Source organism: Diadema setosum, chromosome 14 (genome assembly GCF_964275005.1).
Source record: "Diadema setosum chromosome 14, eeDiaSeto1, whole genome shotgun sequence".
Taxonomy (NCBI): Eukaryota; Metazoa; Echinodermata; class Echinoidea; order Diadematoida; family Diadematidae; genus Diadema; species Diadema setosum.
This window is the reverse complement of record NC_092698.1, coordinates 15,481,026-15,508,548: the sequence shown is the minus strand read 5'-3', so window position 1 is coordinate 15,508,548 and position 27,523 is coordinate 15,481,026. Positions and strand designations below refer to the sequence as shown.

At 38.6% G+C, this 27,523-nt stretch overlaps 1 protein-coding gene across 1 annotated transcript; it reads left to right on the top strand.

Annotated features, from left to right (window-relative positions):
• The first annotated feature begins 509 nt into the window (after positions 1-509).
• On the top strand, positions 510-22,129 carry LOC140238071 (26S proteasome non-ATPase regulatory subunit 3-like). The gene is made up of 11 exons (XM_072317995.1): positions 510-779; positions 8,401-8,591; positions 9,369-9,506; positions 10,060-10,196; positions 11,098-11,288; positions 12,228-12,331; positions 16,250-16,364; positions 17,248-17,471; positions 17,805-17,960; positions 19,049-19,099; positions 19,510-22,129. Exons 1-11 carry the CDS (start codon positions 659-661, stop codon positions 19,582-19,584), a joined length of 1,503 nt encoding a protein of 500 aa, XP_072174096.1. The 5' UTR covers positions 510-658; the 3' UTR covers positions 19,585-22,129.
• The last annotated feature ends 5,394 nt before the right edge of the window (positions 22,130-27,523 follow it).

The following is a 27,523-nucleotide window of genomic DNA, read 5'->3' as shown; positions in this document are numbered from 1 at the left end:
CATTGTCGGGTAGCTGACGCATATACTCTCCCGTGTACCCATATACTTTCGATACATGGTAAATTTTCATCGTGCTGATTTGACACTGAAGCCGGAAGGAAATAAATGTTACTTTGAATGTTTCTGTTCAATTAGGGAGGTGGAAATATCTTCCACCTCCCTGGTTCAATCATTTTCACGCCGCGAAATGTTAGCTGTTCCCTTCACTCGTATGTAGTTTGTGAGAGTTTGCTTAGTCTGTGAAAAATTATTTTCAGACTTAACATGAATTTAAAAAAAAGGAAATGCAATTTTTCAATGTAATCGACTTCTATAGAGCACGTCAAATATTTGGCACTGTTTAATATTTCATTTTATGATTTGGCTATTACTTTGGTGCTACTTGAATAAAAAATTTGTGCTTGACTAGTCTCAATATCCTTGAAGGATACATGATTCTCAGACTAAGCAATCACCTAGGGTCACAGCGCATGCGTGAACTGTGAAACAACAGCCATTTTGCCATACTCGTGTGTGCAATGCCATGGAAAGCCGTGCTGATAATTCGATACTTGGACTGTTCTTTATCTAAATTTTCCCCGTGAGAAGACGCCGTTCAAAGCGATTGAGTTAGTAGACTGATAGAATTCTAATAGCTGAAACAACTTTTCCAAAAGAAATGGCGGCCACAGAAGCGGTTAAAGATGTGGAAATGAAAGATGATTCAGAAACGGCGAAAACTGACGATGGTGCGAATGCTGCTGCCGGGAAAAAGGAGAGCGATTTAGTCACTTTAGAAGGTGAAGTATTAGCTTCTAATCGTAAATATTTATGTTTTGCAAAAATCCATCTAAATTTTGAATTCACCAGGTGCTTACCAAGTATGTACGTTTAACGTTTCTACAGAGTGGAAATTTACTTAGCCTGAAACGTGAACACGAAAACAGTCGAACCTGTATCTTATCATAATGCTGATTCATTCTCGTCATTATGGTAGCCGCACTTCATTTATACTGCACGAGCAGTACGAGTACACTCACTCATGCAGCAGCCAGTGGTATCCGCACGTCCCTTGCCCTTCGCTCCGGTAGGTGCGCGGTGTGCGCGGCCACGGTACGGTTGTCTAGCTGTGCTGCATGCTGTGTGATGGGTAAAAGCTTTGAAGGACGCAACGTAAACGATGCTGCAAAGATTCACAGTAGCAGAAATTGCACTTGCACCAATTTGCAGTATGATGAGTACATTCCTAGGTTGAAATTTCACAGATTCCTTTAAATATTCAACACATTCCAGTGTATGTTATAATTTCCAATTCATGCTTTAAATATTTTTTTTTTTTTTTTGTAGAATCTAATTACTAGAGAATAGATCTATTGTGTGCGGGTGTTTAGACAATTCTCGCTCAGTCCTGTTTAGACCGATTATGGTGGGATCTGTCTCTTCACGGTGGGCTTCTTTAGTCCGCAAGTAATAAAAGTACATTGTATTTAAAAAGAAATATGTTTAGAGACAGGGTGTCGTGTCTGAAGCATTTTTGTAACTTTTGAAATTCTCTGAAAAACGAATTGTGATCTATTTCATATGAAAGAGGATTACATCATTAAGACACATTTTAAATTTCATGGCAAAACGATGTTTCTATCGAGAGAAATTTAACTTTCAAATCACAGCAATATTACCCCACTTTTCTCCGAGAACGCTCCAAAGTGAGTGTGTCCAAATCATTACGCCGGAAAGTTGCATTCGCGTGTGGATCTCAAGCAATCGGATAATGAGTGTACAGCGGTTAGAAAATATGCGTAACAAGCGCTGAAGCCACTCCCCCACAATATCGTCACACGGCATGTGGTGTTTGTGTATGTGTACACATTTGTTTGTGCTCACTACCCTTACCGTGCCACACAGCGCAGTTGTTTACATTACAGACCCACACAACCCCCCAATCATCGCGATAAAGCTAGCGCGAAAGCATGCTCTTGTCGGCGTGCGAGAATATATGCGCCAGCTAGCCGACCGTGCCCATGCCTTTTTCACAGCGCGCGCAGTGCTACCTCGGGCAGCTAGCCTCGCCATCGCGCGGCAGTATCAGTACATATGTACATTAGCAGCTCGCGGATCGCCACTCGCGCACCGTGACCATGCATGTGATGCCAGGGCTGCACAGGAAGCATGTCGTCCAGCAGCTTCTTGCGTGAAAATGATGCCTACAGGCTATAGTAATCTTTTGAAAAAAAACCTCGATTTGAAGTTCAGTAGCAAATAGAAATCTATCAGTATTCGTAATAGGTCTACTCGATCGTACTTACAGTTTCCTGTTCAATCGTGTCTTCCATGCTTAGGCCTGGGAAGGAATTGACTGCTCATATACGATCGAGCTGTGGCTCTACGTATGCATACAACTTATTTGTTTGCGATAACTGCCACATCGGCTGTCTGAGAAAAGCGCGAGTCAATGTTGTCAATAGTGTTTTGTTTGTGACTGTGGTTGTATGTATTGAGTCTACACGAAGGCACGTGGCATTTAGCATTGTCCATTTGTAAACTGTGGAATCAGTGTGTATCAAACATCGTGCGTTGCACAATCATGCTGTCGACCGGGATAGCGCTGTAGCAACACAAGCTAGCTGTTGACAGCGCGTGCCCTGCCATGGATGCATGTCTGCGTAGCTGGCATGTTCCTGCCTGGCTGTGCAGCGATAGCGAGGAGTAGCACTGCAACAGACGCGGTCGTATGTATACATATGGTACACACACACACACAGGCGTCCTACATACACACATCATGCACACGCAATCCAGCTTCGCGCCGCGAACGCCATGTGGCTGCGTTGCGTGTTGAATTTAAATATGCATGACCCCAAATACGCGAAAGTTACCATGGATCCTTGCATACGAAGCCACGCCTTGAATGTTCTGGTTAGTTTTTCGCTAGCTCCACGTCTTCGGCCGGGGATGTAACATGTAGTGGCATGGGAATGACTATGTACAAGCACACACAGTGCATGCATTTTTCTCTGGCTGTCCTTGAGTGGACGTGAGGTGGCGCTACACAACGCGGTTACCCGGGGTACTACGGTACTCCGGGATAATGCGTGATGCATCAAATACCCAATTTTTTTGTGGCTGAACTTCTGCTTCACAATCAAAAGAGGGGCGTGCGGAAGATTTCTGATGGGTCTTATTTGGTCATTTATATACTGTACATCCTGTATGAAAAGTGGTAATGTGGCATCAAATCCAAGCCTGTAGAGGTTGTAGTCTGTACATTTTACGCTACATTTGTAGATGCGAGCACCTGCTCTCGACGCATTTTCTTCGAACCTCATACCTAACAGTGCTCGCCACGCCGCCGGCCGCCCATGCCGGCCGTCTACCCTGGCTGACAATCACAATGCATGCTTTCCGCACACGTGCTCTGATCACTCCCCACTGTTCATTATACCCCCGCCACATGTAGTGTGAAGGGGGTGTATAGGAATCACCGTGATGTTGGTCGGGCGGGTGGGTTGGTCGGTCGGTCTGTTGCAAAATCTTGTGTCGCGAACTCCTCCTACAGTTTTGAAGCAATTTAAATGAAACTTAAATGATGATATCGAGGTATAGATGTGCAAGACATGTTTTTTGTGTTGGTCGGACTATGCGTTGCCATGGTAACCATAATTTTACCAAAACCTTGTGGATTGAATAACTTCCATAGTATTTAAGCAATCAATTTCAAAATTGGTATCTATGATGATCTATAGGTGTAGTTATGCAAGGCACTCGTTGTGTTTGTACTTGACAAAGCGTTGCCATGGTAACTGCATGTTTTCTTCGAAATCTTGTGGAGTGAACAACTTCCACAGTTTTGAAGCAATTGAAATCAAATTGGGTAGGCATTATGGCCTTGAAGCATAGATGTGCAACACATAATTTTGTGTTTATCGGACAAAGCGTTGCCATGGTAACCATAATTTTACCAAAACCTTGTGGATTGAATAACTTTCATATCAGTCAAGCAATTAAGGTCATATTTAGTATGTATGATGGTTGGGAGGTGTAGTTATGCAAGACACCAATGTGTTAATATAAGAAAAATGTGTTGCCATGGTAACCACTCATTTTTGTATCAAATTGAACCATTTAATCTATGAAGGTGAAATTTGGTGTGTATGATGCTCTTTAAGTGTAGTTTTGCAAAATGTCCTGGGTCAATCCACGTCAAATCATCCAATTTTCAGAAAAGTTGTCACCCGACCCCCTCCGATTTTCTTTAAAATCGCACCAAATGTTCCCCAAAGTGTCTGACGGAATATCCCAAAATATTTTGCCCCAAGGTCAATTGGTTGCTAAGATACAGCCTCACATAGCAACCGGTGCGCATTCCAAAATATTAGTTAAAAGAAAATTAGGCATTTTTGATTGACTGTTTTAGCATGGATATTAATGCAAAAATGTTCATTATCTGGAAATTGAGAGAACTTTATAGTCTTTGCAAGAAAAACTTACTGTGACACGAAATTGACTTTTCGTCAACGTGCACAAGGTCACCGAAAATGGTGTTAAATGTTAAGTTTGACAATTTTAATGCATATTTAGAGGCTAATATCTTCCACATTTCATCACCTTAGGTTCTAAAATATTATGCTGTTGAAGGCTTTGACTTACTCTGTAATTTTGAAAAAAATCAGCGCATTCATGCGCACCGTTTTTACGGAGAGCGCCCTCAAAGTTGACAAAAATGAAAAATGTGCCAAATTCAAGGTCACGGATCACCCTTCGTCCCACCTAGGAATGGCATCAATTTTTGTGTATTGATAGACATTTACCTATATTATCTTGGGTTACCAAAGAAATTTTGCTACCGAAATGTTCAATGGCAAATTTACCCCACCGGAAATGGTCGTAAACGGCCAAATTTCCATGTAATATCACATATTGGGTTTAGAGGACATTTCAAATGTCCACACTTTCAAGATGAAAAGCACTAGCCCTGTGATATTTGCAGTAGGTATAGTCTGTTATACATATTTCAGTAATATATACCACAAAACACTTTTATTACTTAATAATGACCTTGAAATTTAATCCAAAATTTGATAAAAACAATATAATTGCTCCATTTTCCTCATTGCACTGCATATAAATACGTGTTTTGAAAGACATTTCACGGAGCAATATTTCAAGAATTATGAAAGCTGAAAGCCTACCTTATTAAGGTTCTAAAGTATTTGTGCTCTTCTTTCAGATTTAGTGTCAATTTGATCATGAATGTTTTACCGTTGACCTTGAAGCCCTTCTAAAAATAGCTGTAAATTTGTTAACTACAAATTACACACACGACAGGTGTATTATGGCATGATATACTTGTGATTCTTTCACAAACACAAAAGCTTTTTATGGTGTTAATGTATATACTGGAATTAATCTACACTCATGCTGCAAGATATGTTACAATTAATAACTTTGTTCTGACAATGACCCTCAATTTATGACCTTCAAAATCATGAGAAATGCCTATTCCTCTCCATAAAGACCTGTATTATGTACTGAATAATAGTTGATAATAATTGGACGTTGCGCCCAACATTATAGATTCTTATTCTAGCCTGTGAAACGCACATTAAAAGGACTGAGAGTCTTCTTTTTCGGGGGATTTGTTCTGTACCTTATGAAAACTTCCAAAATCATTTCAATTCTTATGTATTTTCTTGTTTTTGGAATTTCTTATGTATTTCTTTGTTTTTCATTTTCTAAAGCATAACTGTGTTTTCTTTTATTGGAAATTGTCACGGGCCACTTTTCTACCATAACCAGAATAAAATTAATCAATCAAAGTGATAGATAGTAAAAATGGTAAAGTTTTTATGAGTTTCCAAACAAAGCACTGTTTTCCATAGGAAATGCACACAAAATCACAAAATATTACTGTCCCCTTTTTTGATTGAAATTGAGGGTCATTGTCAGAACAAAGTTATTAATTGTAACATATCTTGCAAGCATGAGTGTAGATTAATTCCAGTATATACATTTACACCATAAAAAGCTTTTGTGTTTGTGAAAGAATCACAAGTATATCATGCCATAATACACCTGTCGTGTGTGTAATTTGTAGTTAACAAATTTACAGCTATTTTTAGAAGGGCTTCAAGGTCAAGGGTAAACATTCATGATCAAATTGACACTAAATCTGAAAGAAGAGCACAAATACTTTAGAACCTTAATAAGGTAGGCTTTCAGCTTTCATAATTCTTGAAATATTGCTCTGTGAAATGTCTTTCAAAACACGTATTTATATGCAGTGCAATGAGGAAAATGGAGCAATTATATTGTTTTTATCAAATTTTGGATTAAATTTCAAGGTCATTATTAAGTAATAAAAGTGTTTTGTGGTATATATTACTGAAATATGTATAACAGACTATGCCTACTGCAAATATCACAGGGCTAGTGCTTTTCATCTTGAAAGTGTGGACATTTGAAATGTCCTCTAAACCCAATATGTGATATTACATGGAAATTTGGCCGTTTACGACCATTTTCAGTGGGGTAAATTTGCCATTGAACATTTCGGTAGCAAAATTTCTTTGGTAACCCAAGATAATATAGGTAAATGTCTATCAATACACACAAATTGATGCCATTCCTAGGTGGGACGAAGGGTGATCCGTGACCTTGAATTTGGCACATTTTTCATTTTTGTCAACTTTGAGGGCGCTCGCCGTAAAAACGGTGCGCATGAATGCGCTGATTTTTTTCAAAATTACAGAGTAAGTCAAAGCCTTCAACAGCATAATATTTTAGAACCTAAGGTGATGAAATGTGGAAGATATTAGCCTCTAAATATGCATTAAAATTTTCAAACTTAACATTTAACACCATTTTCGGTGACTTCGTGCACGTTGACGAAAAGTCAATTTCGCGTCACAGTAAGTTTTTCTTGCAAAGACTATAAAGTTCTCTCAATTTCCAGATAATGAACATTTTTGCATTAATATCCATGCTAAAACAGTCAATCAAAAATGCCTAATTTTCTTTTAACCAATATTTTGGAATGCGCACCGGTTGCTATGTGAGGCTGTATCTTAGCAACCAATTGACCTTGGGGCAAAATATTTTGGGATTTTCCGTCAGACACTTTGGGGAACATTTGGTGCGATTTTTAAGAAAATCGGAGGGGGTCGGGTGACAAGCACTGGATGATTTGACATGGATTGACCCTCCTTTGTATTTGTATCGGACAATGCATTGCCATGGTATCCGCATGTTTTTTTTTTTAAATCCTGTGGAGTGAACTTCTTCCACTGTTTTCAAGCAATTGAAACCAAATTTGGTGGGCATTATGGCCCTGAGGTTTAGATGCGGAACACATAATTTTTGTGTTTGTCACACAAACTGTTGCCATGGTAACCACAATTTTACCAAAACCTTGCAGATCGAATAACTTTTCCATCATTCAAGCAATTAAAGTCAAATTTAGTATGTATCATGATCTAGAAGTGTAGTTTTGCAAGACACCAATGTGTTAATTTAAGGAAAATGTGTTGCCATGGTAACCACTCATTTTTTTTTTTAATCAAAATAAACCATTCAAGCTATGAAGGTCAAATTTGGTGTGTATGATGGTGTAGTGATGCTGGGGGAAAGCATGTTTCCATTTGCTGTAAGTTTTATACTCAGTGTCAACTCTGTAATTGTACAGTAAACTAAAATTATTGTTTCCAATTCGACAAGTGCACAAACTTGGTATTAACGTCATTGCCCTCATGACATCACATACTATAAAGCAACACTAGGGGCGGGGTTATTAATCACCTTCAGTGATACAATGTAATTCTAGTTTTTTATGGGCTACCAGTATTTACGGGAGATACTGTAATACATGTTTTCCATGCGCGAGCACTCATTCTGCGAATCGACCGTAAACACTCTAGCGGGCATGTACGTTCACACACTTCAAGACACAAGGGGGAGTGGCTTCTGTGCTGGTTACGCGTTGTAGCTAACCGCTGTACACTCATTAACCAGTCGCTGGAGATCCGCACGCCCATGCAGCTTCTCAGCGCTTTATGCGAATATGATATGGACCGTTTTTCGTTCGTTTTCATCAAGAAAAAGTTGTGATATTGGCATGATTTGAAAGCTTTAATTTCTCGAGATAGAAACATCATTTCACCATAAAATTTGAAATATCTTAATGACAAAATTCTCTTTCACATGAAATGCTTCATAATCGGCTTTTCAAGGAATTTCAAAAGTTAGAAAAATCCTCCAGACACCTAACATTATATTCACCAGACTACAGGAGAAAGAAACTGTGCCCCCCCCCCCCCCCAAGTCTTGTTTCTCGATGTGTTATTTATCAACGTTTTATGAATAGTCTTTTTTATAGTGGTTAACGTTTGTTCAGTATATTTCTGGTACATGATTTTCCATACACAGATTTCAAGGAACATGTCAAGCATATTGAGAAGGCTGTCTCTTCCAAGGAGAAGAATTACATGGCCAGAGTGATCAGGGCTCTGACATCATCACGCCGCAAACTCAACCACACAGTTCTGCGCAAGCTCATCACAGGCTACATTCCCAATGGAAACACGAGCAAAGAAGCGCTTCTCACATACCTGGATGAGGTGAGAGCTAAAGTCTATGTAACAGAGTGTAGATGATTGTTATGAAGGGAATAGTAAAAGTGAAATACCAATCATATTTTTTCTTCCGTACAAAGAGAAAAAAGTTCTTGCATTTGTTAATGATAATGATATTAGCTGACCCTTTCAGGGGGAGCAACAGAATTGTGTTGCTCTCACTATGACTTTATTGCACCCGCCTTTGACTACTGTTGTATTGTCATACAATATATTTGTAGCTCTGGCAATAAAAATCATTCCCCTCAAAGCCAAGTAGTATCATTTTACTGTACATTTGTATTTTTGTTCTTCTAGCTTAAATGCGATATTAAATGCAAATTTGTTTGTTTGGTTTGGTTTTTTTGCATAATTGAAGGTACATGTACCAGAAAGCAGCACAACATTAAAAAATTTTACTGTACATAATGCAGTATATTTTGCAGTTTTATTATTATTGCAAATATTGTGAGTCAACTGACACTTGTAAAATTACTGTAACAGCTTGCGAAAATCTTGCTTCCTGCAATACAAATGCACTGTTTTTCATATCTAAGGCGGGAAATTGCTGTATTTTGTACTGAAAAGGAATTATATAATATATTCCATCAATGTGGTTCTAGAGTGCGATTTAAACCACTCATGAATTTATGGCATATACAGTAATATTTTTATCAGCAATTTTTTTTTCTTTTTCTTTTTTTTTTTCTGGACAGGAAGAATTGGTATATAAGCAATAGTTAATTTCAATTTTCGCAATGATATGTTGGCTATTTACGGCAGCCCATGGACACAGAAAGCAGCATCCTGTTCAGACCCAGGACTGGCAAAGCAGCACATGCTCCTCTTCTTCCAGAGCTCGACGTCTATCTGCATCTCCTTGTCGTCGTCCACTTGATAGACTCGGAAAGATATCGCGAGGTATGACGCCATCACATTTGTCGTACAACATACATTGTAGATTGACATGCAAAGATTTCATGTTCAGAGTGCCTGTTTTAGTCCCAGCTACATACAGTGTACTAGTAACGAAAAATATGTACTACTGGTACCTAGTGTGTGTGGTCTTGAGACAGGCATCGTGAAAAGCCTTCAAAAATGATCTGTGTAGGTCTCAGAATGACATTAGGTAGCCTGTGTGTGCAGTTTTCATACAACCAGTCAATATTTGCTAACCTTGGCATATTTCTGCAGCTTAACAAAATAGTGTGTTTTATATCAATAATGTCACAAGTTATGTTTTTGCGGATTTGATGAAATGTCCAAATTTTCTTTCTTTTCAGAATTATGGCAGAGGTTGGGATGGGTTGATAGGATATAGTTCAGGTTTGTGTTCCTGGTGTTTTACCCTTTTTGGGGAGATTTTTACCAGCAAGTGTAATACTATCCATATCCGTGAATTTTAGAGGAAATGTTTATCAGGTGCCACTTCCTGTTTTCATCTTGTTTTTCTCTACGTTTTATATGCTGTCAGGCTGTGAAGTGTTCGAATGTGCTAATGACCAAGCTTGATGCCCAGAATAGACGTTCCTTGGATCAGCTCTCGGCCAAGGCCTACTTCTACCACTCAAGAGCATATGAATTAACAAATCAACTGGATCAAATTAGAAGGTTAGGCAGACAGGCTGTCTAAAATTTTGTATGAGTATGGTAACAGGAGTGATCTGTGAGTGTGTGTGTTGTTTTTGTGTGTGTATTGTATTTGTTTGTGTGTGTAGAATCATGCGTGATTAACATTGTTGGCTTGATCTATGTTACATTTTATTTTGGACATGCTTATTTTATTGTGAACTGGATAAAGATATGCACGAAGTGAGGATTTTTTACAAATTTAAGATAAACAGTTTTAACATTGTTCCAGTCAGGCTGTTTTCATACTTTTTGATATGGAAGGGAGGATGTCAGTGTTACAACCCCCAAGAGTTATAATACAGTTACGTCCCTTTGATTAGAAATTTCTAAGGAGAAATTTTAACTTCGTTGCATCCATACGTGGGACTCGAATGTTTTGTATTTGGATTGTTTGCGTATTTAGGTGATGGCTGTGATCATCATATTCACTCCTGAGATTATGCAGCAAAGGAGACAAAAAAGTGACCACAAAGTGACAGGAATATGTAGACTAGAAATTGAGCAATGGCTTGTGAGGTTGCCAGGTAAAAGAAAGGGAGAAATGGAAGCAAGGATAAAAATTCTGTTGGTCTTTGTATGGGAAATATTTGAAAGAGATTCCATGGCACACATCTTACACTAAATTATTTTTTGTTAGTTATTTAGCGGTCATATTTAAGTGTATTATGATGTTATTGGCATTTAAATAGTACTGGATGTGACTGGCCTGACAGGGCGAGCATACTAATGAATCCAGACCATGGAATACTTGTGTGGGAATATTTACATTCTCTTGTTTATTGCAGGGCTGTTATGCATTGTGACATGTTGCGCCTTTGTGAGAGTGGACTCTATTCAACAGTGCATTAATCTTCTTTTCTTCTGTTTTCTGTGCCCCCAGTTTCTTGCACGCAAAGCTTAGGACAGCAACATTACGGCACAACATCGAGGCACAAGCAACCCTTCTGAACCTATTGTTGCGCAACTACCTCCACTATAACTTGTACGACCAGGCCGACAAGCTCGTTGCAAAGTCGACGTTCCCCGAACAGGCTTCGAACCACGAGTGGGCCAGATTTCTCTACTACTTAGGTATGGATGGTGGAAATTTGAATTATAGTGAAATTGGGCTCCAAAAGGAAAACTTGAGTAGAGGCTCTGATCCAGAGAAATAAATCACTTGAATTTTGATCAGTATAAGGCTAGTGATAAAAGAAATTAATGTCAGCAAATTATTAGGCACAAGCACCCAATGGAAAAAGATTAGTGTTGGTCATGTGACATGTGTTTTCTTGTTTGTTTTCTACTGAAAGTGCCAAAAAAAAAGTAAAATTACGTGAAGCAAAATCAGAGTAGGTAATGCAGTCAAAGCATGAGTATTTTGAGTTTGCTGTTGAGTATAACTGTAATTTGCACAAGGTTGTAACTGACCAGCATTGGGAATTCTGCTATCCTTTACTGTTACCTTTGTTAAATTGTCTTGAATCTCAAAGTGAATGCATATTCCTCATTAGTGTACATCAAAATACTGTATATGCCGAATATTTTACGAGGTTTTTATTTTCGCGAATTTCGCGAGTCAGGTGCTATTCACGAAATTAAAGACATGCGAAAATATTGACACTGATCCCGATGTGAATATGACGTACGCGTGTATACTTCTTCGTTCAGTACAGGACTCCATGATCGCGAATTTAACCACTTGCGAAATCGTCGGGAATTCCCGATTCACGAAAATTTAGACTCGCGAAATATATGGCATATACAGTAGTTATGTCTCTTTTATTTTGTGCTTCTTTGTGGAATAATAGTGATGATGATGATGATGATGATGATGATGATGATGACTATAAGGATGATGATGATAATGGCAGTGATGGTTACCGTAAAGAAAAATTGTGATGATTAAGATGTCCTCATTTAACTGCACAGCAAGAAAAGAAATAGTGAAGTTTTGCTCTATGAGTGTGAAGTGAAGTACCACATCCACATGTAATGAAATGAAGAGGTTACCTCTGTTCCACCTTTCAGGAAGAATCAAGGCGATCCAGCTGGAATACTCAGAAGCACACAAGAACCTCATTCAGGCATTACGGAAGGCCCCCCAGTACACTGCTGTAGGATTCAAGCAAACGGTGAGTTAACCCTAACTAGGCCGGGCTATTTAGGTAGATCATAGAGCCGGGGGGGGGCCTCCCAGGCCCCCCCTCCAGATCTCGGCCGTCGACCGCGCGATCGCGACGAAAATTGGCACACACGTTGCCTATGATGTAATCTAAAGTACCATGAAGTTGAATTTTAAAGAAATTATCATTTATGCTAAATTATGCTAATTTATGCGTAATGATGCATGAAATCAGACAATTCGGTATAAATCACTAAATAAAGCTCAAAATGGGCACATTTTTTGTGGAAATATTCTTTTCAGTGTCCTGAGCAAATATAAGAGAAAAAATTACGCCATAAGAAAAAAATTTCCTAAGTATTTTATTGTTTTTTGAATTTCTTATGTATTTCATTGTTTTTTCGACTTTATGTTTTTCATTGTTTTTTCGATGAAACTTGTCCGTGACATTGTTCCGAACAAGAAAATATGTTATTAATTGATTTTCATCCATAAAACCTCAAAATAATCATGCTTTTATGAAATTTGCCTGTAAGCACACTTTGCATTGAAATTGTACACAAATTCACGTTTTTGAGCAATTTTTGGTCAGACATGCACGTACATATTTATGCGTAACTTCGGAACCGCGCGCCCGGGTATCGCAAATTTGGTGTCAAAAGATGCGGGAGACTCGAAAGAAAAAAGTCACGAAACGTCGCGGCGATAGCTTTTCGCGTTAGCGATACATCGCGCGGAACGTCAAGGGGGGGGGCCTCAGAGGCCCCCCCCCCCCCCCCCCCCCCCCGGCCTAGTTAGGGTTAATAAGTTAGCAGAAAGCTGACTTTTCTCTTTCTTGCTCTGCTCTGTACATACAGTCAACCTCGCGTAAGTCGACATAATCGGGACTGAGCAAAACACGTCGACTTACGCGAATGTCGACTTACATGTAAGTCGACATTTTGTCGACTTATAAATGAAATCTAATTTCCCCTGTACAGAGTAAGATTCGGATCACGATGCGGTTCTCTACCCAAATATTACTCCTTTTGCCGCCAAAACATGCCTACTGAGATCAGCAACAAAAATGTGTTAGTTCGTGCATAAATTTCGCGCGAGTTAGTAACGACAACGCATAATCCCAAATCTCTAGAGAGATTTTGAGAGAGTGGGATCGGAAACCTAGGCCCGTTTCTAGACACTTTACGTTTTAAACTTAATATGAAATATCAAACGCAAATTCCCCAAAATTGCATTAAATTAACTTTGCGATTTAAATTCAGGTGCGTTGCTGCGAAGATATGCGTGTGATTTCGCATGATTCTGTCGAGATAATTTTTCAGTGCCGACTGAGTTGAAATATTTGTGATTTTCCTTCCGTAAGTCGCCATATTTGTTTTGCTTAAATTTCTATTGCCATACTCTGAAAACGAATTGTTCTCGCGCTTCGTAACGCAACATTACCGCTCTGTACGGCGCGGGCCCCGTCTGAAATAAAAAGAAGAAGAAAAGTTTGTTCATCCGAAAATGACATCTTTCGGACAACTAGCCTTCGTAAAAACAAACCTCTTTCCATTGTCGGACTACTTTTAACTTTAGAGATTTAAACCTTCGGCATAGCAAACTTTAACAATAATTCGTTATCATTTTTTCATTGACATTTCGTGAAGCAGCATGCGTTTCGGTAGTTTGAAACGTGTAAATGTTGCGATGTTTTTCCCCTGCAATTGCAGACTAAGTTCGGTCACGGCGAAAGTTCCGTTATGAGATAATATTTTCAACAATAACGCACTCCCGTAAATTTTTATGCGTTTAAACGCAGTTTCTAGTTTCGGACAAAAAGCGCAAGTCTTTTCTGCAACGCTCTTGCGTTTTAAATACAGCGTTGCTTGTGACTTGATGGATTTGCATTTGATTTTTAGAGTTGCGTTTAAACGCAATGGAGTTTAAATTTCATACAATTTTCTAGTTTCGTATGATTATCAAACGCAAGTCTTTTCAGCGTTCCGTGTGATTTGATGGACTTGCATTTGATTTTCAGAGCTGCGTTTAATTTTTAATTTTGCTTACGAAATAAAAAATAACGCAAGTCTTTTCAACAATAACACACTTCCGTAGATGTTTAGAGATGCGTTTAAACGTAGTTTCATATAGTTTCGTACAAAAACCGCAAGTGTTCTCTGCAACGCTCTTGCGTTTGAATACAGCGTTACGTGTGATTTGATGGATTTGCATTTGATTTTTAGAGTTGCGTTTAAATGCAATTGAGTTTTAAAAAATGTTCACTACAATTTTCTAGTTTCGTATGATTATCAAACGCAAGTCTTTTCACCGTTCCATGTGATTTGATGGACTTGCATTTGATTTCTAGAGTTGCGTTTAAACGCAATTGAGATTAAGTTTCCTACAATTTTCTAGTTTCGTATGATTATCAAACACAAGTCTTTTCAGCGTTCCGTGTGATTTGATGGATTTGCATTTGATTTTCAGAGTTGCGTTTAATTTCTAATTTTGCTTACAAAATAAAAAGAGTAATGCAAGTCTTTTCGACAATAACGTACTTCCGTAGATGTATAGAGATGTTTTTAAACGCAGTTTATAGTTTCGTACGAAAACCGCAAGTCCTCTCTGCAACACTCTTGCGTTTGAATACATCGTTGCGTGTGATTTTATGGACCTGCATTTGATTTTTAGAGTTGCGTTTAAACGCAATTGAGTTTCAATTATTATTATTTTCTAGCTTCATATGATTATCCAACGCAAGTCTTTTCAGCAACGCACTTGCGTTTAAATGCAAACGTTGCGTGTGATTTGATACACCTGCATTTGATTTTTTGAGTTGGATTATTAGTTGCATTTTAATAAATTTTCTAGAAAGGGCCCGGGTTTCTAATACCGCTTCGGAATAGTTAACGTCAGAATATTCGGATTTACAAAAACACCTATTTCATGTTCGGATAGTGAATATTTACTGGGAAAAATAGGTGTACAAAATTTGTGCATTTTGAGAATAACGAGAGGGAGAAAAAGGGGTAAAGTGAACTGCCGTGGGTAATGTACATGGAAATACTCCAGTGTAAATGAGTGCATGCCCTTTCTATATTCTGGCATACAAGACAATGGACGCATGGCGCGAACGCTACCGCGCCGTCACTAGCGAATTACCGAGTAGAAATGCAGCGAATCGGAGCGGAAAAACAATTCTTTTTCAGAGAATGGCGATAAGATTTTGAGCGAAAAATTATGTCGACTTAGACGAGGGAATTAACACGTATTTCAGCTCAGTTGCCACTGAAAAATCAGGTCGACTTATGCGAGTTGTCGACTTAAAAATGTCGACTAAGACGAGGAAATTTTCAAGGAATAACAAAGGCAAAAATCGGGACTTTTTTATTGTGTCGACTTAAGCGAGTTGTCGACTTATGCGATGTCGACTTAATCGAGGTCTACTGTATTCCAAATGGATGATTCAGTAGTGAATGAAGTGTACGACTGTAGGCTTCAGATTGTATATCTATGAGTCAAGAGCATTAGGATCAAGGGATAACATCTTTGAAAAGAGTAAACAAAACCCATGTTGTCATTCCAGAAATCACTGTTTCAGTAAAAAGAGAGACAAAAATTGAATTGAATTGAATTGAAAAATTGCACTTGTCGCCACATATGTATGCTTACAAAAGCTCCTTTGGATTAGAAGAAATGACAGAGCAGACCCTTTTCACAGCTCAACTTCTGATCTGTTCCACACACTTTGTGCTTGTATGTCTCCAGGGTAATCCTAAACATGTATCACACAGTGCTTTGAGTACCAGCGTTGGTGCTGTCATCAACAGGTCAATGACTTCAAAGTGTATCAACGTGAAATTGGTGTCAGATTAAACCTTTGCTGCCTTACAAGATGAAAACCTTAATGCCCTCGCACTTTACCAATGACTCGTTCCTCTTGCAGGTTCACAAGCTAGCCATAGTCGTCCAGCTCCTTCTGGGGGAGATCCCGGACAGGAGCATCTTCAGGCAGAGTATCTACAAGAAGACCCTGGTGCCCTACTTCCAACTCACCCAAGGTCAGTACAGCTGTGACAGTGGAACATTTATGTTGCATCTTTTCTCTTTTTCTTTTTCTTTGTTTGGTTGGTGCACTACATGCGAGATGAGTTGTACAAAAGTGTTGCTCAATTAGTGCAACATTCACGGCTGTTGTAAGCTGTTGCATTGGTAGAAGCAATTACATGCCACCATAACATACTTGCCAACTAGTAAGATTTTATCAGATTCAGTAAGATTTTTTATGTTAAAAATAGCAAAATCAGATTTTCTGTCAGAGAAATCAGATTTTTAAAAAATATTTAGATATACCTTTCATGTGTATTTTCTGAAGATTTGACCGAAAGTAAGATTTTTAACTTCAGTTTGCATATAAAATAAGATTTTTGCAATCCACGAGTAAGATATTTCGTCTTGAAATGTTGGCAGGTATGCCATAATGTTATGCCCAGACCCCTTTGTGGATTCCTGTCTAGGAGCTCTTATGATCATATATATGGGTCGTGACACGAGAAAAGGGCCCTTGGCGCATAAGATACTGAAAATGAGTATTCACCGCCACATTGTAGAATGATCTTTGACGTATTTTGATGTGCAAAAAGTTTTCTGAAATTCCACTCCTAAATGCTCGTTGTGACATTAAAAAAAATGTTTTGTCCAAATCCTGCCACTTTTTGATGGGTCTATGCATGTGCACGCAGCTAGCTGATCTGATCTGGTTTTGTTTTGTTTTTTTGCGCATAAGGCTTTGTCAAACTTCAGTGCCGTTCACGACCCATATGGTTTTTCCTTCCAAAATTGAATGTGCACTCAATTATATGTGGGTCATTTTTGCATAATTTTGTTGTGGAAATCTGTCTTGTATGTAACATTATGAACATTTGTGGTTCTTCCATCTCACAGCTGTGAGGACTGGTGACCTTGGGCTCTTCAACCAGACGCTGAAGGACTTTGCGTCCAAGTTTCAGACTGAGTTCACCTACACGTTAATCATCCGACTCCATCACAACGTCATCAAGACGGGTGTCCGCATGATCAGCCTCTCCTACTCGCGAATCTCGCTGTCAGACGTCGCCAAGAAGTTGCAGCTGGACAGTCCGGAGGACGCAGAGTTCATCGTAGCCAAGGTACGTCATGGACTCACAGAACAAAATTCACCTCTTGCAAGGATGTAAAATGTCAGTTGGATTATGGTACTCAAGACGGATAGGATCTGTCGCATATGAACTTTTAGCATCACATACCATGCAGTAATGGAATGAGAACAATATGTAGTCAATGTTTCTGAAAAAGTATGTAAGGGAGTGATACCTGAGGGGAGTTTAACAATGGCATATAAATTCACTCTGGTTCAAATCTTAAAATGGTCACTGTGTAAACGATGGCTAACCAGTCAAAGAAGCATTTTCTTGACCATTGAGTGTGCTCACTTGACATAATTTGTTCATGTTTCACCTCAGGCCATCAGGGACGGAGTTATTGAGGCTAGTATAGACCACGAGAAGGGCTACGTCCAGTCAAAGGAGACAGTGGATGTGTACACGACCAGGGAACCAATGACAGCCTTCCACCAACGAATAAACTTCTGCCTCGACATCCACAACCAATCAGTCAAGGTGGGTCCAGTTCTCGAGCCAGCAAGTTTATTTCAATCAGTCAATCATTTACTGGACACATTTGCACCAAGATCCTGTTTTGCCATACCCTTTTGTTTCTTTATCTGATATTTTCTCTATATCATTATGAGGTATACTTCCGACTTAATTGGTATTTTTCTTGGCTATGAAAGTGTTCATAGATTTTTACATGTGTGTGCAAGATGTTCATGAAGACATTTTTTTGAAAGAGGACCTAAATTTCTACAGGCTGTGTATGCAACCTTGGTGTGTAAACTAACATGTGATAAACAGGTAATCTAACAAGTTAGTTGGTGTCTGTATCAATAGAAGTAGGTTTTAAAAACATTGTTTGTGTCAGTGTGTATTTTGTAGTAACAGAGCATGTGTCTTGAGGGTTCCAGTGGATTTGACTTAAATCTGTACGTGATAAGTTTGTTGTCTCATGTGATCTCAGAAAGGGTACGAAAAGACAAGGAGTACTAATTTGTGATGAATATCAATTACTGTATACGCCGTTATTTTCGCGAATGACGAGGTCATAGACATTTTCGCGAGATGTTGTTTTTGCGAATCGACGCTGACGCTTCCGTCAATGCTCTATTAAGAAAGCGCATGGAGACAATTTCGCATGAAGTTAAATGCGCGATCCAACTGCAATTTGCGAAATTACTGAAAATTAAACCCTCATGAAAATAACAGCTTATACAGTACATAGAACAACTGAAGTATGTTTAAATACCTTTTAGTGCTGAGTTCATCCTGCCAAAGAGACGTAAGTTTATCACTGTTAATGGAAAATTTATAATTATTGTAATATCACTTACTGTATTACAGTTAAGCCAGAAGTTCGTGAGATTTATATGTGACATGCATTTATCTGAATCATGTGGCAACCAAGCTTTCACTAGCCAGGGAATAGTAGTAATGGGGTGGGTGGGGGGAGAGCCATGTGCTGTGGTGTCCATTGATATTATGATGTAAAACGCAGTCTATGAATTGATGGGATAGCCATAATTCTGGATGAGTTTCTTGAGTGATAGTGGCAATGTGAATAATGCATTCTGTTCTTTTTTCTCTCTCTCCAGGCAATGCGATTCCCGCCCAAGTCATATAACAAGGATTTGGAATCAGCTGAGGTATGTATCAGAAATGAATATACAACACAGAATTTGCACTTGTGAAGTCAGTAGGTCGTGTTATGTAGTACTATAAATAATGAATTTCTCCTGAATTTGAAGCTAATACTTAACATTCTTCTTTTTCTACTTCACACCCATTAACACTTTGCTTGTTTGCTCAACAAACATTCAAAAATTATGTTCAGCTACCAAAACTGAGAAGCTGTGCTAGTCTTGGGTTTGGTATTTTGTCTTCTTTTTTTTTTTTGCCTTTTTTTTTGTGTGTATGTGTTTAGGTCTAAACATTGACAATTATCAGTAATTTCGAAGTGTTGTATTTGACGTGGTAGAATCACAGACATAAGACAAGCAAAATGGAAAGGGTCCATTCATGTATATCTCAATTTTGTACCACCCGTGCTCTGCAGGATCGGAGAGAGCGGGAGCAGCAAGACCTGGAGCTGGCCAAGGAGATGGCGGAAGATGACGAAGAGGGATTCTAAAACCTCACAGTTCTCTGGACAGCGGACATCAAGAGACACTTTTTATTTGTACTAGTTATGAAAGAAAAACGCAGAGGATTTGTAGCTCTGCCACCCTCCTTGGTTGAAGGAAGGGGGGAAAGTCACTCCCCTTTCTAAACCGATAATATCGACAGCAAAAATAGCGGAAGCAAGTAGATAAACAGTTCTGAATGGCAGCGGACGAGAGCGAAAGGGCGAGTGGTGTCTGGTCTCCGTGGTCGCGTGGACGCAGCTTGGCTGCAACCAGCTTGGCTGCAACCAGCTTGGCTGCAACCAGCTTGGCTGCCACAAATCGACCGAAGCCTGCTGGAGACGTGATGGGAGGAGGAGTAGCTGTTCGGCACTGGGAGAGCACCTCATGTGGAAAGGTTCAGCCAACGAGAAAGCTTACTCCCCTGCAAACGAACACCTTCTTACAACTAATGTGCATATTCTCCTGCTTACCCACTTCGAATATGTGCATTGGAAGAAAGGCGGTTACTGTTTTAGGCAGAAAGAAAAAGCAAACCAAATTGGCTTAGTCATTTGCTGGTAGTGATATTTTGATCCCTGTACCTTACCATTTCTGTTCCCTGTGGTACTACACATACTAATCTGTTACTGCTGTACATGCTTTTTTACTTGCTAAATCATATAAGCAGTAATATCCATCTTTCTGGTTGGAACATTGAATGTAGGTCTAACATCAAATTGTCTATGCTGTACTTAACATTTTTGACTGCTGTAAAATTGCAGGCAGTTGGCACTAAATCATAAAGGCTTACAATGGCTTGAACAGGAAATACAATTCACATGGTGCTCACTGGGGTTTAAAAGTGTGGTAAATGAAAAGTTGTTTTATTCTTGAATTGGCTTTTTTGAATTTGCTCTGAAAGGCCAAGTAAATTTTGCAATGAAAAGTGAATTAAATGTGACAGATGGGAAATACATTTGTTTTTTCCGCAAAGAATTCCTCCTAGACCAGCAACCATCATTAACAAGAAGTTATTCGTCAAATTTAACCATAGAGTTACACCCCTCTAGGCTCGCCGGCGATTGATACTATATTTAAACCAACCCACTGTAATGGATTTTTGATGCAATGCAAGTATCAAAGTCAGTGGTACGCAGATTCAGTAAGAGCACAAACTTCTGTCCACTGTCAATGTGGAAGTTGTAGACCACGTGTGTGTGTACACAGGGTTTCCAGCGGATGTTATAGGTGAAGTTTTTGTATTCGATAGCCAACAGGAACTGCAATTCGAGGTAAAGGATTTTGACATCAGTGTTGTCATTTGACAAGGCCATTGGAAGAAGAATAGTTTAAGATACTGGGTTTTTTGTTTTTTTTACATTATTCTCATTTTTATACACCATATGAAGCAAAATTATAATATTATGATTTCAATAACAGCTGCCATGTAGCCAGAACTACAAGCAGATTGTATTGCCCCGTCCAGCAAGGCCACCACAACGTGGAGTGATGTGTTTCTGTACCAGGGGTATATGAGGCGAGGGACCAGCAAGCAGTGCATGAAAGCCACCAGCATAGTATCAGATAGTTCAACAAGAAGAGAGTGCGTGTTTCCTGTTCTACCGTTAAGTGAGAAAGCACCCTGTTTCATTACATCCGTTTTATTCTCAACTTGTTTTTTTGTCTCTCTGTAGGAGATATGTACAGGAAGATGTACAAAATGTTTTTGTAGATGTGCATTTATTATAACAGAAATTTAACGCTCGATATTGGTACGGTTGCAATTCCCATTGACGAGGGGTATTTGAGGCACTGTGCCTTGTCAAATGTAGGTGTGTGAAAGTACCCGGTCCCTCGTTTAGTTTCTCACCTAATCAAGACAACAAACGGCAGTTTCTTGCTCACTCTGTTTGATGCGAGAGCCACTCGTTTCCATGTACAGCTTCAGGGGATTCAAGCCTCCTTCCTGCAATAACGCAGATTTAATAGTGCAATCTGGTGGTCCTCGTAGAACCGTTCATATAATACTCCAGATAAGCAAGTGTGCCCTAATTGGTTGCGTTCATCGGTGCACATTCAATTTGCTTCATGGAGGGAGCCCTTGGCGTATTGTCAGACTTTACCCATCGAATACATTGACACATTCAGGGCTAGATATTGGGTCTAAAGGCTTTGATGCTTTGTGTTTTCTTCTGTGACACTCTCAGCTTGTTTCTGTTGCTAAAGCTCTTTGTCCACCTTCATTTCCTCACTGCCTCATTCACTCGTCAAGATTTTACTATGATCCCCATGCGACTGTACGAGAGCCACTACTCATTTTTATTATCTGACTCTAGGAACCATATCACCTCTACATTGACTTCCGACATAAAGTGCTGTTTTTTGAAACTCAAGCTGTTCTGGTCTTGGCATTGGCTCTCCCATCAAACAGAAATGTGGAGTCGCAATTCGGGCGTTGGCGACTTTAAACCGTATCTGTCAGACTGGGATTTTGTGCATAGGGCCTGTATCAAGATGTTGTTCACTCCTTGGAAAATATTCAATGAATAAATAATGTATTGACATAAGCAATTGGGTGAGTGGTCTGCAATTTCCTTGTTTAGTGACTGTGTCCTGCATGTTTTTCTAGAGTGTCATGTGAGTGTTGTGAGTGCGCAGGGAAAATGCGAGGTATGGAACAGGCAGACTCCAGGAGATCTCTGGATGATTTTCAGAATTTTTCATATAAACAATGATAACTTAGTTATACCGAGTACAGAGTTTCAGAATTTATAGTGATTGGGTTGAGGAATAAGAATGTTTTCAAAATTTACAACAAATTGCAATGAACAAGGATGATGACATGGCAGCCTCACCATAAGAATGCAGGAGTTGGGGCTCAAGGAAGCAGAACAAAAGAAGATGGCATGCATACATTCTACACAGGTGAACTTGTTAAAGGGATGGTACAATATTGGTGGAGATGAGAATTGAGCTTTTAACTTTTTGCGAGATACCAAGAAAACACTTATGAAATAGTACAGAGCATACCATTTTAAGAGGAATTCAAAGTTTATGTGATGAAAATCGGGTTTGGAGTGACTGAAACATCCAAAAAGTAAAACAAAGCGATCGTAATAAAGTGTGGGTCCCACACTTTATTAGAATCGCTCTGTTTTGGATATCTCGGCCATTTCAAAACCAATTTTCATCAAATAAACGTTGAATTCCTCATGGAGTTACATGCTCTTTCATATTTCATAAGAGGTTTCTCATTATCTCACAAAAAAAAAGTTAGAAACCTGAAATTAGGTCTCGACCAAAACTATACGATCCCTTTAAGCAAGTGGTATTGTAATGGAATTACACTGCTACATTTCTGAAATATGTGAGGCTCCTATGTCATCAACACTGTTCAGTGTAATTTGTTTAAGATTTTTCAGAGTACCAATGGTATTGTTTCTCTGCTCAAGGACCACAAATTCCACAAATCTATGCATGGAGCTGTTGATTTATGTACTACATGATGTGAAATTATGAAAATCGTCTGGAATGCCCCTGTAAATAACAAGATCCTTAGGACTTTGTACGTAGTAAGAACTTTGTAATAATGAAATTGGTTAAACTGGCGTTCATAGGTTACTACATAGATACACACATATAGGACTACAGACGCTCATTTCTACACATTAGACCCCACTTGGTTGTGAGATAATTTGTCTTTTTTGTGTATCTTTATTTTTGTACAGCTGTGAAGGTTGTTTGAAAAGTAAATTTATGAACAAAAGTGTTTGAAAACTCACATTGATAATGCCCTGGTGAGTCTGTGAGTGTAAACACACTGTGAAGCGAGTGACAGAGAACAAAAAAAAACAAAAAAAAAACAAAAAAAAATGGGGGAGGGGGCAATGTTCTATTCTTTTTCAATAGCAAGCTTTCTATAGATGCCTGCCCTCCATGGTACGCTGTACACTACAGGGGTGAATCCAGGAATTCCATAAAGGGGGGAGGGCACAAACGGTATTTCGGTGCTACTTCTGGGTTTCATCTCATTTTTTTTTAGGTGATACGCTAACGGCGTATCACCTTCTGTGTTTGCTCGAAATTCCCATTTCTCTCTCATGAATTTTGTGAACAAAATATCTCAATGATGACCAATTCACATGAAATTTTCAGTCATCATATCTCATGACAATATCTCAGTACAGTAACATTTTCATAACGATAACTTATCTGTGACGTCATCTAGGCGCCATTTTGATTTTCAATGATCGATCATAACTTCATAACTAAATGCCATTTCTTGACCATTTTCGGTAGACATAAAGTTCAAGTTACGTCTGACCTTCCTGTACTATGCTAATTACCTAGGTCACCATGACGTGCGCGTATGCGTGCGTCAAAAATTTAAAATGCTCATAACAACATCCCGACTGGTTTTCTAAAAGTTTCAGACAATTTTAAGCATTTCAAAAAATTCTGCACATGCGCGTCCGTCCGCACGTTTTCGTGGGCACAGCATGAAAATGCACTTTTTTTGACTGATTTAGATTCCTGATACATTAAGTAACAGGAACAGGATCGATTTTGACTTATAACAAAACAATGCACTTGCGTCAAAGTTCAAATTCCGCTCGCGCGTCTATGTGCAAATATAGTGAAAAAACATGTCTTTGTTTATTTCGTCATAGCTCCTGAAAATGTCCAGCAGCCCTATGTTTTTATTGCATATTACAAAAGCATATGACTTGTAAATAACATTTCAAGTATCAATATTTTGAGAAAAACTTGATGACGTCCTCATATCGTCATCTGAAATTAAAAAAAAGGTGGAATTTATTTTTTGAGGAACTGTTTCTGACATTCATTTGCTGGTATCTCTGTTGTTTTAGCTCAATATTATCCCAAATTTGGATATGTTGTACTTTGAACATTTCTCTTTCAAGTCCATGTCATTGTTTTGCAATTTGATAATGTCATCATACTGGAAATTGTAATTAAAGGCAAAGACTCGAAATGAGCTAAGTTTACGTGTCATGTCTATGGGAGGTGATTTTTTTTTTTTAACCATGCATTGACTTGATAACGTTCAAGCACCTTTACCTCAGCTGATTTTGCTCCATTTCCTCTGAAACTTAAGTATGATGTAGCTGAGACAATAAGCTGCAGTAATCATGCATTTTATTTTTTCAAATCTCATCAGGTTGACAATTTTGCAGCTTAAAACTGAAAATGAGAATGGAATGTGGACGAAACGATTCTTGATTTATCTTATACGTTCCTCATATTTTCTCGTCGAGACGTATGGCTGAGAGGTTAAAGGCGACGTCTGTGGTGCCAGAAACGTGAGGTTGCACATGTGCGGGTTCGAACCCCACAAGAACACGAAACAAAATACAATGTACTTCTATCCTTTACTTTTTTTTCTTCAATAGAGTAATTACACCTTCGTCCATGTAGAAATCACGTTCTCATGTAAACGCACCCATGCGCGCGCGCACACACACACACACACACACACAATATCCCTTTGTTTTGTGTTGGAGACCACATTGCTTCGACTGCTGCAAAATTTTGCAGGCTTATAGTTTGTCAAACTGATCTGTTAAAGTGAAAGTGACTCTTAAAAGACTTTATTGCCATGTTCGATTTCTGTCATTGTTTTTTTTAACATTTTGAAGACCTGTTGGTAAATACATGTATTCAGTTACATAGCCTGTCTAATCGACTTACTTGCACATGCTGACACACGCATGAAATTTTCACTTGGTTGCATGACAGAAACAATTTGATCTGAATTATGTAGGACTGGATAAAGAACTTGACTTCACGAATGTTTCTCAATATTACTTCAAGTCGCTATTTAACATCATTTTCGTTGTTGATCACCCGTGACCGATATCTGATGATCCCCAGCGTATCACCTAACTCGTCTTCAATGTGACGAGTTTCATATCTCGTTTTCTCGTTTTAACAACATAAAAAGAGGGGGGAATCCTTGAGCATGTGTGCTATCTAATAGGAAGTAGACCATTTTCACCCTTTCTTTTCACTTTTAATTGTAATGAACAAAGCAAGGTAGTGAAATGATGCCCATTTTACATGCAAAATCCTTGTATTGTTACAGATCTTACATCAATTGTTACAATGGGGTTCCCCTATCAGTGGTATTTGGTAATTTCCAGTACATCATATGGGATAGTCAGATAATAATTAGTATCGTTTCATTGAAATTGCCAGTCTGTCAGTACATGTACAAGTGCATGAGTTTCTTGGAAGAGAGATGTCTAAAGCAACATTTAATTGTAGGTATGGGCTTAACAAGCTATTTGTAAGGTCCTCTCTTAATACCCTGCCAAGCGTTAATTTCCCTTGCACTTTCTTGAAAAAAAAAAGTAATAATAATAAAAATGGAGAAATGTGACAAAAACTGTCAGGCAGGATATTTTTCACATCATGAAAATTTTTGCAAATTGTTACTGGCATTCAACGCATATAGTGTAGACAACTTGTGTGCACATTTTAATTCAAATTCTTAAGTCTGTTTGAGTGTGTGTGTGTGTGTGTGAGTGCGTGCTCCATATACAGCGTATATCGTTAACTTTCACCAACTTCTATATAAATTTATGAGAATTTATCAAACAACTGTATGACAAATGACACATTATTAACGATATGTACTGCTGCAGTGTAAAATACTTCACCTCTTTAATATAACAAAACGTAACAAGTACAGAAGTACCTTGTAAGGCTCTGAAATCAACTATATACGGTTACAAAACAAGAAGAAAGAGAAGAGAAATGAATTAACAAACACAAACGAGTTTTTAGATAAGCGACAGTGTGAGAGAGAATTCCAAGAATTCCAGATTTCACCAAAGGTAGAACCTGTCTTGTCAACGGTTCATTAATATGACATCACACAAAAAGTACAATTATCTGACAAAGATACAAATTGTCTCTCTGGTATGACTAGATTCAGTTTTGTTACACATAGTACATACAACTGACAAACAGTCCTGAGCACAAGCTCAACGAACAGAACGTTTCTCGGATCTATCACTATCTATCATACATGTCCACATGAATAATGAGAGCAGAACAGAAACTTTGGCACAAAGAATGAACAAACAAACCAATGATACAAACTCATATAACCACATCTTGAAATACTGTACTACACATTTTCACAGAACAGCCTATAATTCCATCATATTTTCTTCTTTTTTTCTTTACATTTTTCCCTCTCCTTTTTGTAAGGCCCAGGGGGTAATCAATCTAGATAGACTGGTTTCATATGGCACTTTAGTTACTGAAGATTCATGCCGAGAGAAGTGAAAGAACAAGGTACATGGAAGCACCATTTTGCCGTATTGACACCATTTTACAATAATTACTTTTCATCAGGCACAAAGCGCATCGAGGCAATACACAAGCTGTGTCCTAAGCCACCTACAGACTGAGCAGCCTATGGTGTTGCAAATAATGTTCTTACACCAAGTCAACACCGCTTCGGGGTCAACACCACAGAGTCAACACCACTTCGCTCTGTCAGTCCCATATTTGTATGTGCACAGCTTTCTGGCTCACTCTTCACATGAAGGCAACTTTGTGGATAAATCTATTTACAATTTGATCACATCCTTTCGACTTTACGATAAAATCAGTTATAAATAGTGAATAAAGACTAGATAGGAGTAAGTACTAGGTGTTCAATACAATACAAAAAGGCTTTAAAAATTATGTACATATATTTACAGTACACAACTGGTCAACATGCATAGAATAGTGATGCTTCTGTTATGAGCACTGTTTGCATACATTACATGTGTTGCCTTGAAAATTGACTGTAATGCAATGTTTTGCATTCATGTCAATAACACAAACCCGAATCAGAATTGCATCTTACAACTTACAATAAGATGGCACATTGGTTCAAAAAGACAAAAAGAAAAAAAAAATCTCACCATAATCGCCCTGATTTTT